Genomic DNA, 15,026 nt, shown 5'->3' on the forward strand with positions numbered 1-15,026 from the left:
GCACATGCTCCCAAGTCCAATCCTTTCCCCACAACAGACATCTTGTGAGGTAGGTGGGGCTGGGAGAGCTCCGAAAGAACTCTGACTGACCCAAGGTTACTCAGCAGCTGCATTCGGAGGAATGGGGAACCAAATCCGGTTCTCCAGATTAAAGTCCTCTGCTCTTAACTGCAACGCCAAACTGGCTCTCAACAAAGAACAAAGCAATAACTGGAAAGGATGGGGAAAGAAGCGCACAATATCGACTCAAAGAGAACCATACTTCTGATGACTTACTAGGACGTGTTCAGTGGTACCTATAATACTGGCCACCTCCTGCCCATAGACCATCATGCGCAAGCGTTCGATGTGTGGTGCTCCCAGGTCTGTTTCTGGCATCAGGATATCTGCCTCTATGTGATAATATTCCAGGTTGTGTTTGTGCAAAGGCATACACATCTGAGACAGCACATAGGTGCAGGAGCCTTGGAAATGATAAAGTTGCCCGTCAAAGGTAGTGTAATGCCATCCACTCAGAACTTGGCATGTCGCTCTATGCATTGGCTGGCACAGATAGTAAAAAGAAGCTGATTGGCAAATCTCATCAGATGCGCATTTTCCAGCCTGGCACACCACCCTGTTGCCATCGGAAATGCACTGGCATTTGTTTTCACAGGTATTGTCACTCCAGATGATGGCACCAAACGACAGGAAGTTAGCTAGGGAAAGAAAAAGAATGCAAGTTCTGAGGAGTAATTGCAAAGAGTTTGTAAAAAGGTAAAGGTGGACCCCTATGCAAGCACCTGTCGTTGGCAACTCTGGGGTGTCGTTACATCACGTTTTCACAGCAAATTTTTATTACAGGGTGGTTTGCCATTGCTTTCCCCAGTCATTTCCACTTTCCCTCCAGCAAGCTGGGTACTCATTTTACCAACCTCGGAAGTATGGAAGGCTAAGTCAACCTTGAGCCGGCTACCTGAACCCAGTTTCCGCCGGGATCAAACTCAGGTCATGAACAGAGCTTTGGACTGCAGTACTGCAGCTTTTCCACTCTACGCCACTAGTTTGATCCAGAAAGTGATTAAAATTTGGAATTTGCTGCCACAGGATGTAGGGATGGCCACAAGAATTAACAGTTTTAAAAGGGGATTACACAGATTTACAGAGGATAAGTTTATCAATGGCTACTAGTCATGGTGACTGAGGGAAACCTCTGCATTCAGAGGCAGTCGGGCTCTGAATCCCAGAGCCAGCGGGTAACATCAGGGGAAGGTCTCAGCCTCTGTACCCTGTTGGTGGCCCTCCAGAGGAACAGGTTGGCCACTGTGTGAGACAGGATGCTGGACTAGATGGACCCTCCCTGGTCTGACCCAGGAGGGCTCTTCTGATGTTCTTCTTATATGATACAGACTACTACATGCAGGGGGTTGTACTAGATGGCCTGTATGGCTTTTCCAACTCAGTGATTCTATGACATGCACATTGCAAACTCTGCTGAAGCAAAAACTGCTACAAAAGTCCTGTCTGAGAATGTTCAATGTTACTTTCAGCAGGAAAGAGCTCTTGCAGCAGATCCGTGTTGCTCCTATAAATCCTGCAGAATTTTGAGAACGGAGAGTGGGCACTAGAGACAATAATAAGGTACTGGGAGGCTGAAGCAAAGCATTCTCCTATGATGGATGGATGAATGGATGCCCCCATTTCCTAAGTGGATGCCCCCTGTTTCCAGTTAGATGCCTCCTGTTTCGAATTGGATGCCCCTGGGCCCTGTTTCCTATTGGATGCACCCTGTTTCCAACTGGATGCACCCTGGGTTATTCTGAAGCACCTCCTGCTCCAGTAAAGTGGAGGAAAGCCAGGACTGGATCTTTGCTTTGGGGGAGAAACAAAAGGTTGCTAAAATAGTCAGTCATGAGTGACACATCTTATAATATCCTGCAGTGTAAGGGCAATAAAATGATGATGAGTATAAACCACAGTTTGTGATACAGGTACAAGAACAAACTATGGTTTGCTGCAAAACCCACCCACAATTCTTTAATTCTATTGGGGCAGGACCTTGGAGGGATAGAAGGGGAACTTCATGGACCCCCAGACTTAGTCATATATTAACAAACTATGGTTTGTTGTGACATCTGAACACTATATGCTGGGCAGAAACAACAGGTTGTATTGTCTCCTTGCCCTGAGTGGGAAGCTTCTCAGAGACATCTGGCTGACCTCTTTTGCAATGGAAACAAATTTCTGGACTAAATGGACCTTTAGATTGATCTTTCATGGATCACATGTTCTTAACGAGTAGAATTCACCATACCTTTATAAATGCAGCCATTGGGCACTGCAAAGATGTCCACTTGAAAGACCCAACGCCCAGGGACCATGACATTACTTGTTGAACTGACATTAATGATCCTTGGAGTCCAAGACCCAGGAATGTTGAAATAGTTTTTGGCATCTCCGTTGTTAAATCCAGCCTGAGAAAATAAGAGAGGAAAGAACATAATCAAAGGATGAAGATATTGTTCACTGATAACCTCCTTCTGCACATATCAATCAACCAGTAAATCCGACATTGAGTCAGTCTAGAGAATCTCTTCTTTTACAGATAAGGGCTGGCTGCCAGCTTCTGTATTTTCATGAACTGCTTTATGCTCCAGATCATGGCCTTGGGAGCATATTTAGCTGTAAAAACTGGTTTTTTGGGGGGCGGGGGGGGGGCTTCATAATAAAAGCCTGTATCACTGAGCAATAACAAATTATGGAACTTGTAATCTCAAGCAGACCGCGGCAAAATATACATAGCTACAAAGAGATTCATTGATGTGCAAGGAGGATTTTTTTTTTCTTATCCAAACTGGAAAATTTTGAAATATTTTGAGTGCAATCCGTAGCACAGTTATACCCTTCTAAGCCTATTGACTCTAATGAAACAGAAGAGTGCTTCTGTAGTTGGGCCTGCACTGTTTGATAGCCCCGTTTTGGACCTAAGACCACTTTCTTGGGAGCAAGTGCCATTGGGTACAACAGCACATTCCAAAGTAGCACTGCTTTGTATTGCTGTCTGGCTTCAGCCCCTTTAATAATTAGGGTGGTTTTTTTCATGTCAGAGGAGATCCTTGTGACTAATCATGTGCTGACCTTGGGTTTTGGCTCTTTTGATCCGAATGTCATGTAAGGTTCCCAGCATGCTTAGGGAGGGTGGGGTTTGAGGAGGATGCGATGCCATTTCTGGATAATGGTCTAGGAATTTCTCCTAATTTGGACATGGACATGGAAATCTCTAGAGTGACCCTTTAGGGCCATTTCTCTCTCTCGCTCCTCGGTGTCTCAAGGGCAGGAGCTGGGGCAGAGAATTCCCCACTGGGGCCTGGCAATTGGGAAGCCTATCTGTATCCCCTTTATTGCCCCAAATATCTCATCATTCCACACCCCCATTTTGTTGCTGTTAGGTTGAGAATCAGATGGACTACATGGATGACAATCTATTCAAGCATCAGAAAAGCATACTGTCAAAACCTGAACAGTCAGTACAATGGTTTTGCACAAGCGGTGCTGAAAAAGAGAGGGTCAGGTGATAAATTTATCACAGGTGGAACTACCTGAGCAGGTGTGCCCCCTAGGCCAGTGAATGCATCTCCCCCACTTGCTTTCCCCGATGTCCACTGGATGTCCTGGTAGTGCAGCATTATGAAAGACAAGTGGCCATTGGAGGTCAACACAGCCTGGAATGTGTTCACCTACGCAGAACAAATACCAAAAAGAATGGATAGCTTCTATGATGAAGGAAGTGTCCAAAAGAACTGCCATACATGTGAGATTTATAAATCAACCTTAACTAAAGATACTTTCAAAATTGCTTTGCAATTTGTTTGATTGAACATTGGACTATTCTACATTCTCACTTCCCTTGCATGCAAGTTTCTGGGTGGGTGGGGGGAATGTCAGTTCCATACTTGTTTTGCCCCCTCTAGTGGCTGATATTACATCACTTTATGTCCAACATAAAAACCTGCAGTTTAAATCTTCAGTGAGATGTAACACAAACAGTGTGACATAAACTGAGCTAATATCAACTCAACCCCTAGAGGGAGCAAAACAAATGCAGAACTGGGCAGGTGAGCAAAGAAACAGGTGCTTAAAAGTGAAGAAAATGAGAATGCAGGAAAAGCCCATTTTTGTGCACAGGTTTTAATAACAGGTCCTACTTCAATGGAGTTTGCAAGGCACATATGAAACTCCTATAGTCAAAATCCTATGGACTGGTTCCGGTGATATTTGTTCATGTCAAAAACTGACCCAAACTGTCTGAGTGGCATAGAAAATTTAAAACTAATGAACCAGTGTAGAGTAGTAGTTGAAGTGTGGGAGGTTCAAATCCTTGCTCTGCCATGGAAACTTGCTGGGTGATCTTGAACCAGTCATACACTCTTTGCGTAAAATCCCCCACAGGGTTGTTTTGGCACTTCCTGTGCATGTCAGAAGTTACATCATGTCACTGGCAATGTAGCAGTGCTCTGGTATTTGGGCAAAAACTCTATGATAGAAGCCATTTTTACCATAGAGTTTTTGCCAAATACCAGAGTATCCCTACATCACTGGTGATGTGACAACACCACTTCTGGTGTGTACTGGAAGTGACATTGCTGCATTGCCGGTGACAATGCTGAGGTGCTGGTGTAGGCCTCCCCCACTGCTGGTAAGACACCCCACACAACTAGCTGATTGGTAGCAGGGGGGTGGGCCCAGGGGTGAGAAATCACACCCTCTCCACCAGCAGGGGGTGGCAACCCTAGATATGAAACACTGTATTGGTGTAGCGGGTTTTGAGGTAAAGAACTCACACCACAACTCAAGATACTTTTGTCTTGGAAGTTTTATAACTGGGTTACCCCTGCAGAACCCACACCGGCCTAGATTATATATGCATGAAGGGTTGGTGCTCCCTAAAGCCTGATGTAAGAGTCCTACCTTGGAGGACAAGGATCCGTAGAAAGCCACCCGGTCCCAGGTGGCCACAAAGACCCAGGTGGCCACAAAAGTTTCTTTCGGGAAGTAAACATTGATGTCAGCTGTGACTCTCTTCAACAGTTGCTCGTCTCGGCTCTGCCGGTGGTACACTTCGCCCGTGATACGGTTGTCAACGTCAGCCCAGAACGGGGCAACGAACGCCCGGCCGTCAGTCAGTGGGAAAGGATCGGGGGTGAACTGGCTGACGGGGTTGTCAAAGGACACCACCCCATTATTGTTCACCTAGGGGAGCGAACAGAGAAGGCAAGTTAGCACAAGCTTCAGACTTGTGCCTAATTCACATGGCAAGTGTGGCTCAGCACTGAGTGCTCCACCTTTCAAAAAAAAACACCCATCCAAAAGAGTACATCCCAACAAGAGTTTAACAGTTGATGAAGCCGACAAATAGAAGCACAATCCTAAGCAGACAAATAGAAGCACAGCTGATGAAGCTGACAAATAGAAGCACAATCCTAAGCAGACAAATAGAAGCACAGCTGATGAAGCAGACAAATAGAAGCACAATCCTAAGCAGAATTATAACCAGGGAAAAAGAGGTGCCGGGGCTCATTAGCACAACTCGTTTGCATAACTCATTTGCATATGCCCCACCCCTGACGTCACCAGAAGGTGGACTAAATTATATCAGTTCAGCATTATGACAATTATCGTTGTCATAATAAAGGCTTACTCCCATCATACTTCTAAAATTATTTTCTCCTGTGTGGCCACAGTGGCACGATGAAGATTTCCATCCGTCACTCTGTTTTATATGTTTTGTAACATTTCTCATTTTTTTTGTGGGGAAAAATATTAGAAGGTTTGTCAAATCTAAGAGTTCAGCAAAATTCTCACAGGGGGTTTGAACAATGGAGCCCAGAAGCAAGAGTTTTTTTGGGGGGGGGGGTAAGAAAGAAGGAGCACAATAAAATTTAGAGGTTTTGGCTCTCCACTCCTTTGAGCTCCTGCCCAAAATGAGGCCTGGTTATATCCTTCCAAATCAATAGAAGAATAAGAATTGGATTTATATTCTGCCCTTCACTTGGAGTCTCAGAGCAACTTACCGTCTCCTTCCTTTCACAACAGACACCCTGTGAGGAAAGTGGGGCTGAGAGAGCTCTGAGAGAACTGTGACTGACTTAAGTGGTGTGTTCACACTACATTAAATAATGTGTTTTATATCCGGATTTTTACTGTGTAAGAATAGCAAAAATCCAGATGTAAAATGCATTATTTAGTGAAGTGTAAATGCACCAAAGGTCACCCAGCTGGCTGCATGTTGGGAAGGAGTGGGGAATCAAACTCGGTTCTCCAGATCAGTGTCCACTGGTCTTGACCACTAGACCACCAAACTAGCTCTCATACTGACGTCAGTGGCCTCAGAAGGGTGGAAGTCAGGGGTCTCCAACCTTTTTAAGTCTGTGGCACATTTGGAATTGTGACAGAACATGCTGGGCACAGCCACAAAATGGCTGACACAGGAGTTGAAGCCAGCTACCAAATGGCTGCCACAGCTTACCTTCATGTACATAGGGAAGATTCTTGGGCTACTGTAGCAGCTGCTGCCAAAGGAACATTTTTAAAAAAATCTGCACAGCCAATCAGATCTCCAGTGGCCAATCAGAAGCCTTGCTGGGTGGAAGTCCCACCTGGCCCTTGCTACTTTCTAAAAACAGGGAAGGCAGGCATAATAGTGCCCATGGTCACACATTGGGGATCACGGGGTAACTCTTTTTGGGATTACACTGCATGCCTTTCTTTTAAAATAGGGTTGCCACCTCCTGGTTGGGAAATACCTGGAGATTTTGGGGGTGGAACCTGAGGAAGGTGTGGTTTGGTGAGGGACTTCAATGGTGTATAATGGCATAGAGTCCACCTTCCAAAACAGCCATTTTCTTCAGGTGAACTGATCTCTATTGCCTGCAGGTCAGTTGTAACCTCAGGAGGTTTCCAGCCACTGACCTGGAGACTGGCAACCCTACCAACAAATTCAATGAGATACGCATGATTTCTAATATCTATTGATCCAATTTTTGTCCCACCGTTCTTCCAAAAAGATTAGGCACTTTAGCAGCCATAGAAAAACTGAGAGCACTAATTCTTCTTCATCATTCCCCTAGGCATGCTGAGTAGGCAAGAAGTCCTCTCTTGGACGCTCCAATTTATGGGTGCTGCAGAAATTGGGATGAGACTTACGTAAAGAGACCGAAATTTCTGGGTAAAGAAGTAGAAGTCCTCAGAGATGGGAATTGGAGGGGAGGCCCCATCATCTGCCTTAGGGGTTCTTGTGTCCTGATATTTGGGTCCATATGGGTAGAGCAACGTGTCTGAAAAACGAATTTAGGAGTGACAGTCAGAAAGAGAATCGGGAAGATACTAGACAGTTGCACAATATCTAGAGCAGTGGTGTCAAACATGTGGCTCAAGGGCCAAATCAGGCCCTCGGAGGGCTCCTATCAGGACCCTGAGCAACTGACTATCATCTGCTTCCTTCTCCTTCTCTCTTGCTTCCTTCTGCAACACAGCTTGCTTTGCCAGGCTTGCTCAATCACACAAGAGCTATGGAGCAAAACCTCTATTTTCTCCATTGGCTGAGGCTCCTCTCTTGAGGAGGAAGGGGGGAGGCAGAGCTTGCTTTGCCAGGCACTCTCAGTTGCACAGCAGTTACTGAGCCTTCTATTGACTGAGGCCCCTCCCTCTCCTGGTCCCCTGCGGAAGGAAGGAAAGAGCTTCCTTTACCCAGTTCCTTGGATCCCATGAGAGAGATTCAAAGAAAATATCTCTTTAAGACCAATGAATGTTAATGTTTTAATCATGTTTTATGTTTGTTTTTTTAAAAAAATCTTTAATTGTGTTTGTCTCTGTTCTTTTATAAAATTTATTTCCCCACTACTAGGCATTTCATTTTATGACACACATGACCCGGCCCGACAAGGTCTCATTTATGTCAGATTCGGCCCTCATAACAAATTATTTCAACACCCCTGATCTAGGGGGAAAAGGCAACTATTGTTTTTCAGTTAAGAAGCTACACAATACATCCGTCTAAGTACCGTGCCACTATTTAGCTTCCTTACAGAAGTTCCTCCAGGGGACAGAGTGCTGTCTTCAGGTTGTGGCTCCCAACTTTCATGTGATTGAAAATTCCAAAGATTCCCCTGAATCAGTTACCTTGTGAGAAGACTGTACTGGCCTTTATATTAGGGACACTTCCTCACCACCCAAGAAAAGCAAGGGAGGAGGTGCGGGCCCTGTGGGACCTAGGGCAGTTCCGCAGGGCCTGCAAGACAGCCCTCTTCCGGCAGGCCTATAACACCTAACTGATACTTCGGATGGAACATCTTTGGATGGAGCAAAATGCTCTTATAGACCGCTGGCTTTATTTTATCTTGTTTTATTAACTATGCTTTTATTGTATCTGTAAATGTTTTAAATGGAATTGTATGAATCATTATGTTGTGAGCCGCCCTGAGACACTTCGGTGAGAAGGGCGGGATATAAGTTCATTAAATAAATAAATAAATAAATAAAAACAGTATCAATCTGTGACACCCAGGCCTTGAATTCAGCAGGTGCTTACAGGAGCTCAGCTCCTGAACCTTTCTGACGGTTTCCCCTCCCCCCCATCTTGTCCATTGAATAGTAGGTGCAGCTGCATAACAATCTCTGGATGAGCTCCACCACTTATTTCTCTACAAAACGACCCCTGGTGACACCCAACCAACTCCAAATTCAGAGTAATGTGTCCTATATAAACTGCCTCCCAATCAAAGTATTTCCTTCCACCAAACATGAAGAGTATTGTGGCTAATAGCCACCCATCTAGGGTTTCCAGTTCCCACTTGGAAAATATCTGGAGATTTTGGAGGTGGAGCCTAGGAAGGGTGAAGTTTGGGGCATAATGCCACAGAGTCCAACATCCAAAGCAGTCCTTTCCCCCCAGGGGAACTAATCTCCATCATCTGGAGATCAGTTGTAATCCCAGGAGATCTCCAGCCTCCACCTGGAGGTTGGCAACCCTGACTGCAACTGCAAAAGCCATTGAACAAATCTCTTCTAATCCTCAGCACCCAATGAGAGGGCATCTTTCATTATGCAACATCTTTAAGAACTGGTAATTGAAGATGCTTTGGGCTGCTTCTGACACCATGTAATGTTTTTGTGTCCGCAGCAGAACACAATTACGAGGAATGGCTTTAACCCCCCCCCCCCCCCCACAAAACTTGAACTTGCTCAGCAGTCAAACATCCTGCACAGCAGTTTCGAAGCCTACTTCTTGAACCCGATAAGATCATGTGGGCAGGTTTAGTGCTTGCAGGGAGCAAGGGATATGTTTATCCGCATGCATTTGTATCTTTGCATCCCGATTTTGAGGTTGGAACTGTCCGTACCATGGTCCTCAGAAAGATTATTTTATGTACACTTTCTTCTGGGAGCCATCGGAGCTGTGAATTTATTCATGGAAAGGCAAAAGATAACCTTACTTATTTAATTAATCCATTTGTACCCCACCTTCTCCCCAGTGGGAACCCAAAGCTGCTTAACATTGTTCTCCTCTCTCCCATTTCATCCTCCCTACAGCCCTGTGAAATAGGTTAGGCTGTGCTGGCCAAAGGTCACCCAGCAAGCAGGTTCCTTGGCACAAGCAGGGATTTGAACCCAGATCTTTCAGATACCAATTTGACATTTTTAACCACTACACCACACTGACTACATACATGGCTAAATATAGAACAGTTCTCTAAAACACAACAAACATTGCTCTTCACCAACATAAATTCCTAGTATTCAGGGCCGGTCCTAGACTGTCTAGCACCCTAGGCAAGGCTAACTTCTAGCACCCCTCCCCCCATGCACTGATAATGTCACCGAGTCATATGAAGGCCGGCGCCCTAGGCAATTGTCTATTTTCATTGTGGCGGAGCTGGCCCTGCTTGTATTCTGCAAAGGCTCTTCAGTTTTGCCTTCCTTCCAGTGTAACGATATTTATATCCATCCTACCTGCATCAGCTGCTTCTCCCAGGAACAGCACCTGTGTTGCTAAAGCCAGGGAGACCAAGTTAGTGGAAAGATCCACAAGAGTACAGATTTATCTTCATTTTTATATGGTTTTTTTTAAACCTCACTTCTAGCTATGCTCAAAGATCAATAAAAACATTACAAGAAAATACAAGAACCCCCCCCCCCTCCAAAAGTGCTATAACTACTACACAAAACAGTCCAGCGTAAGGTTGCCAGCTCTGTGTTGGGAAACATCCAAGGAGAAGCACTGGAGCGAGTGATTTAGTATGCTCAGACACTGGGGGACGCTACAGCACTCTAAGGGTGCTTAGGAGTTATCTCCTTGAATAGGATGCCTCTCTTTGTCTTGATGCAGAGTGTTAAAGCTGCAGTAGTGCAGTACTAAGCTCTGCTCATGACCTGAGTTTGATCCCCAGCGGAGGCTGGGTTTTCAGGTAGCCGGCTCGAGGTTGACTCAGCCTTCCAGCCTTCCGAGGTTGGTAAAATGAGTACCCAGCTTGCTGGGGGAAAAGTGTAGATGACTGGGGAAGGCAATGGCAAACCACCCTGTAAAAAGTCTGCCGTGAAAACACTTTGAAAGCAACATCATCCCAGAGTTGGAAATGACTGTTGCTTGCACAGGGGACCTTTCCTTTCCTTTGTCTTAACCTGAGAGCTGCCCTCTGACCCGTCTTCTTTTTCTCACTTTGTCCTCTCCCTTTCTCTACATGGCCTTCCATGGAGATAGAGACAATGCCCTCATAGTCCTACACACATGATGCCTTGCAAGCCGGCCATTTGTGACAGGGAAAGTACTCTTCAGATTAGGCTTCTTATGACTGCAGCCTGAATGTGAATCAATGTAAGTTTGCCTTTTTGGCAATGTACCTTTTGGAAGATTTATTTACCGCACTCAGTATCTTGCTTCGATGGCAGGACAAGCTCTACTACGTTAACCAGCTATCCCTATAAAAGCCTGGTGAGGGCAGGGCTTGGGAAGGGGAAACACCTCTATTTAAAAAGAAAAGGAAACCATCTGTGGTGCTTTCTGGTGTCCTTACCAAGTATTAAGAGGTCTCTGAGCAGAGGAAGAGAAGATCTCATAACTGCACCCTCTCCTTTGCTTCTCGTAGCAGAAACAGTCTGGGAGACCTGAAGACTAGTTGGAGGTTTTTTTATCTAACAGAGCAAGTGAGAGAACAAAGTAGGAGTCAAGTTGTACCTTTAAGACCAACAAAGTTTCATTCAGAATGTAAGCTTTCATATGCATGCATACTTCTTCAGTCAAGGGGATAGGATACAGTGGGCTGAAATACACGTAGTTGTAAACTCCAAGAGTTTACAAGGCTCTTTTTTGTAAGCTCTTGGAGGACTGGCTACCTCAGGGGTGTGTGACCTAATATGCAAAGGAGCTCCTGCTAGAATTCCACCTCTGGAGACCACCAAGGGAAGCCCAAGGGTGCTATGCAGAGTCAGACAATGGCAAACCACCTCTATTTTGCCTTGAAAACCCTCTGGGGTGGCCATTAGTCAGAAGAAGATGAAGAAGAAGATATTGGATTTATATCCCGCCCTCCACTCCAAAGAGTCTCAGAGTGGCTTACAATCTCCTTTACTTTCCTCCCCCACAACAGACACCCTGTGAGGTGGGTGGGGCTGGAGAGGGCTCTCACAGCAGCTGCCCTTTCAAGGACAACCTCTGCCAGAGCTATGGCTGACCCAAGGCCATGCTAGCAGGTGCAAATGGAGGAGTGGGGAATCAAACCTGGTTCTCCCAGATAAGAGTCCGCACACCCCTCACAGTTCTCAGCTCCTAGTCTGAAACTAACAAGAATCCTACAAAGACAGCTTGCAGTTCTTTATAGATAAGAACCCTAGCTCTGTCTGACAACAGTTCTCATACTCACCCTAATTGCATACCTGAAGTCTTTTAATGGGAGATACTAGCAACTGGAGGAGGAAGAAGACAATGAAGAGAAGGAGGAAGAAGAAGAGGAGGAAGAGGAGATTGGATTTATACCCTGCCCTTCACTCGGAGTCTCAGAGCAGTTTACAATCGCCTTCCCTTCCTCTCTCCACAACAGACACCCTGTGAAGTAGGTGAGGCTGAGAGAGCTCTGAGAGAACTGTGACTGGCCCAAGGCCACCCAGCAGGCTGCATGCAGAAGAGGAGTGGGGAATCAAACCTGGATCTGCAGATTAGAATCCACCACTCTTAACCATTACACCAAACTGACTCTCAATGCAACATCTTCTGCATGCAAACCATACACTTTGCCGCAGAGCTATCTATTGGCTTTTTAAATATCCAGCAAGGGAAAAAGAAAGGGGGGGATCCATGATCAAAGATTCATAGCTTTAAACAACCCCCCCCCAAAGGTTATACCTGTATTAGTCAATAGGGAAGAGGTCACTGGGGGAGTGGGGAGAGGTAGCTGTCAATTTCCTGCATTGTGAAGGAGATTTGACTAGATGACCTTTGAGGCCCCTTCTCTATATTTCAATGTTATTCAAATAGAGTTGGCTTTTCCAGGTAAAGTAGCTGTGCCTTTAAGAATTGCAAGACAAAACAGGAATTCTGTAGCTTTCTTCATAAGTGGGTGCTCTGACAGAGGAAGCTTCACAAGGCGAATACGATTGCTGGGCTGAGAAAAATTGTTCCTACCCAAATCCTTCCCTTTTATATGAGTACTAAAGCTGCAGGACCAGAGTCTGCTATTGATAGCCGGTCTTATGTTGTGGTTAGAGTGTCATACAAGGGTGAAGGAGATCTGGGTTCGAATCCTTGCTCTGCCATGGGTACTTGCTGTGTGACCTTGAGCCAGTCACACACTCTCAGCCTCAGCTACCTCACAGGGTTGTTGTCAAGATAAAATGGAGCAGAGGAGAATGATGTCAAGTGAATGGGGAAGTGGGGAAAAAGGCACGGCATAAGCCAAATAAATGAATAAACATTGGATAACTCTAACTTTGTGCTGACCTGGATGATGCAATGTAGCCTGGTCTCATCAGATCTCAAAAGCTAAGCAGAGCCATCCCTGGTTGGTATTTGGATGGGAGACTGCCAAGGAATACCAGGGCTGGGTTGCAGAGGCAGACAACAGTAAAACCTCATCTGAACATCTCTCACCTTGAAAAGCATACAGGGTCACCACCACATAAGCAGGAGATGACTTGATGGCACTTTCCACCACCATGACCAACTCTAATCTTGCTGATTAACATTAACATTAGAGCATTAATAATGAATAATAATCTTCCAACTTCAATATTTATCCACTCCGCCTGGTTTTTTTCTAACCCCCTCTTAAACCAAATGGTCTCCATAACTGGGAACCAGTGTTCCCTCTAAGCTGAGTTAGGGTGAGCTAGCTCACAGATATTTAGCCTCCAGCTCACAGATTTTTGTCTTAGCTCAGGAAGGATGACCCCAGAGCACAGTAATGTATGCGGTAGCTCACAACTTTCATGCCAGTAGCTCACAAAGTAGAATTTTTTTGCTCACAAGACTCTGCAGCTTAGAGGGAACATTGCTGGGAACACAGCAGATTTCGAAGCAGGAGAATGTGCGTTTGAATGCTCGTGAGCACTGCAGTGTTTGGAGAATTTCTCCGTCTGGTCCCTCTCAAAAGCTCTTACCAGCCTCCCATTGGTGTCCACACAGAGCAGTCCTTCAGAATTCCTCAGGTCACCTGCCCATAGTACTCACTCACATGATCTCCATCTGCAACACAGGGGATTTTATAACTTTCCTCAGGAGGTACAACTCGCCTCAGATCCTGGACACTGAAGTCCTCATGAATAGAGTCATTTATCAACCCAGGCCATGTCAGGATATGTGGCCAGATGTGTATTGTTCTGCTTTCCTCAGACTTTCCCACTCAATTCCTGGCAAACTCTAGATGCAAATATTCCAATTGCATAATTTTAAAAAATTAAATCTTGTATGTTTGGTATTGAGGGGGGAAAGCCTTGACATTGTAACAGGCAAGGCAGAGAGCGGTAGCTGTGCACATAAAGAGCTGAATAATGATTTCATACCCTCGTTGTTTAGGGTCAGACAGAATGGATAGGGTTGCTAGGTCTAGGTTGGGAATTATGTGGTGATTTTGGGGGGTGGAGCTTGAGGAGGGCGCCGTTTGGGGGTGGGAGGGACTTCATTGCCATAGAGTTTACTTTCCACAGTGGCCATTTTTTCCCCTCAGATGAACTGATCTCTGTTGCCAGAAGATTATTCTAACCCCAGGAGATTTCCTGCCACCCCCTGGAGGTTGAAACGAGAGGATACACCAAGATAATCCAAAATAACTAACAGCTCTACAGTATACCAAAACTCATAAATGTGTCTTATAAATAAACTGTAATCCAAAACCTCAATACTGATAGAATTATTTTTGAAAAATAACAATCCACAAAAATTTATTGTTTCGCAAGCATTTAAAGGTGTTTAAGTGTATAAAGTCTTGGAAGTTTTGACCAAGATGAAGTGATTGATGTGAAACAAGCAGAACCAATCAACTTTCTTGTCATCAGGGCCTGTCGATTTGGGTTTGGTTCTTCTGTACCAGGATTCATCTGGAGGGTCTGCTACTAAAGGTTTATCCAGGATTTATATGGAGGTTCAATGAGGCTGTTATAAGAGACGATTGAATAATTTCTTCATTGAAGCATACAGTTATCTCATTTTTTTTGTTCTGGACTTTTGGATGTGAGGGCGAGCTGGCTGTGACATCTGCCACCCCATTGATCATGAGGGTTGATTCGGCTGATCTGGCTAGGTAGGCAGGTGTCCCCTACCTCCTTCACCGCTCCATGTGCATCCCTCCCGAAGCTACGCGCTCAGTGGAAGAGGACGGCCATCCCAGTTAGGAGTGTACCATTCTTCAGTCAAGGGTTCTGGACTTTTATGGACTTACTGCACTTAAACACCTTTCAATGCTTCTGAAACTAGATATTTTTTGTGGATTGTCCGCCGCACCTGGAGGTCTCCTGGAATTATGACTTCAGACTACAAGGATCAGTTCCCCGCATACTCAGAC

At 45.3% G+C, this 15,026-nt stretch overlaps 1 protein-coding gene across 1 annotated transcript; it reads right to left on the reverse strand.

Moving 5' to 3' along the window:
• Window positions 1-246: 246 nt before the first annotated feature.
• On the reverse strand, window positions 247-13,184 carry LOC132585769 (alpha-tectorin-like). The gene is made up of 6 exons (XM_060257655.1): window positions 13,118-13,184; window positions 7,183-7,313; window positions 4,948-5,229; window positions 3,579-3,716; window positions 2,294-2,453; window positions 247-698 (listed from the first exon to the last, which is right to left on the reverse strand). Exons 1-6 carry the CDS (start codon window positions 13,182-13,184, stop codon window positions 247-249), a joined length of 1,230 nt encoding a protein of 409 aa, XP_060113638.1.
• Between the last annotated feature and the right edge of the window lie 1,842 nt (window positions 13,185-15,026).

The sequence above is a fragment of the Heteronotia binoei genome, chromosome 17, assembly GCF_032191835.1.
Source record: "Heteronotia binoei isolate CCM8104 ecotype False Entrance Well chromosome 17, APGP_CSIRO_Hbin_v1, whole genome shotgun sequence".
In the NCBI taxonomy this organism is placed as follows: domain Eukaryota; kingdom Metazoa; phylum Chordata; class Lepidosauria; order Squamata; family Gekkonidae; genus Heteronotia; species Heteronotia binoei.

Excerpts from the sequence above, each read along its gene's own strand:
- LOC132585769 (XM_060257655.1), bottom strand. The coding sequence starts at position 13,184 with ATGGTGGTGGAAAGTGCCATCAAGTCATCTCCTGCTTATGTGGTGGTG. Across the intron at positions 7,314-13,117 it reads GACCCTGTATGCTTTTCAAG|ACACGTTGCTCTACCCATAT; the intron begins GTGAGAGATGTT and ends TTCGTTTTTCAG. Across the intron at positions 699-2,293 it reads CAATGGCTGCATTTATAAAG|CTAACTTCCTGTCGTTTGGT; the intron begins GTATGGTGAATT and ends TTCTTTCCCTAG.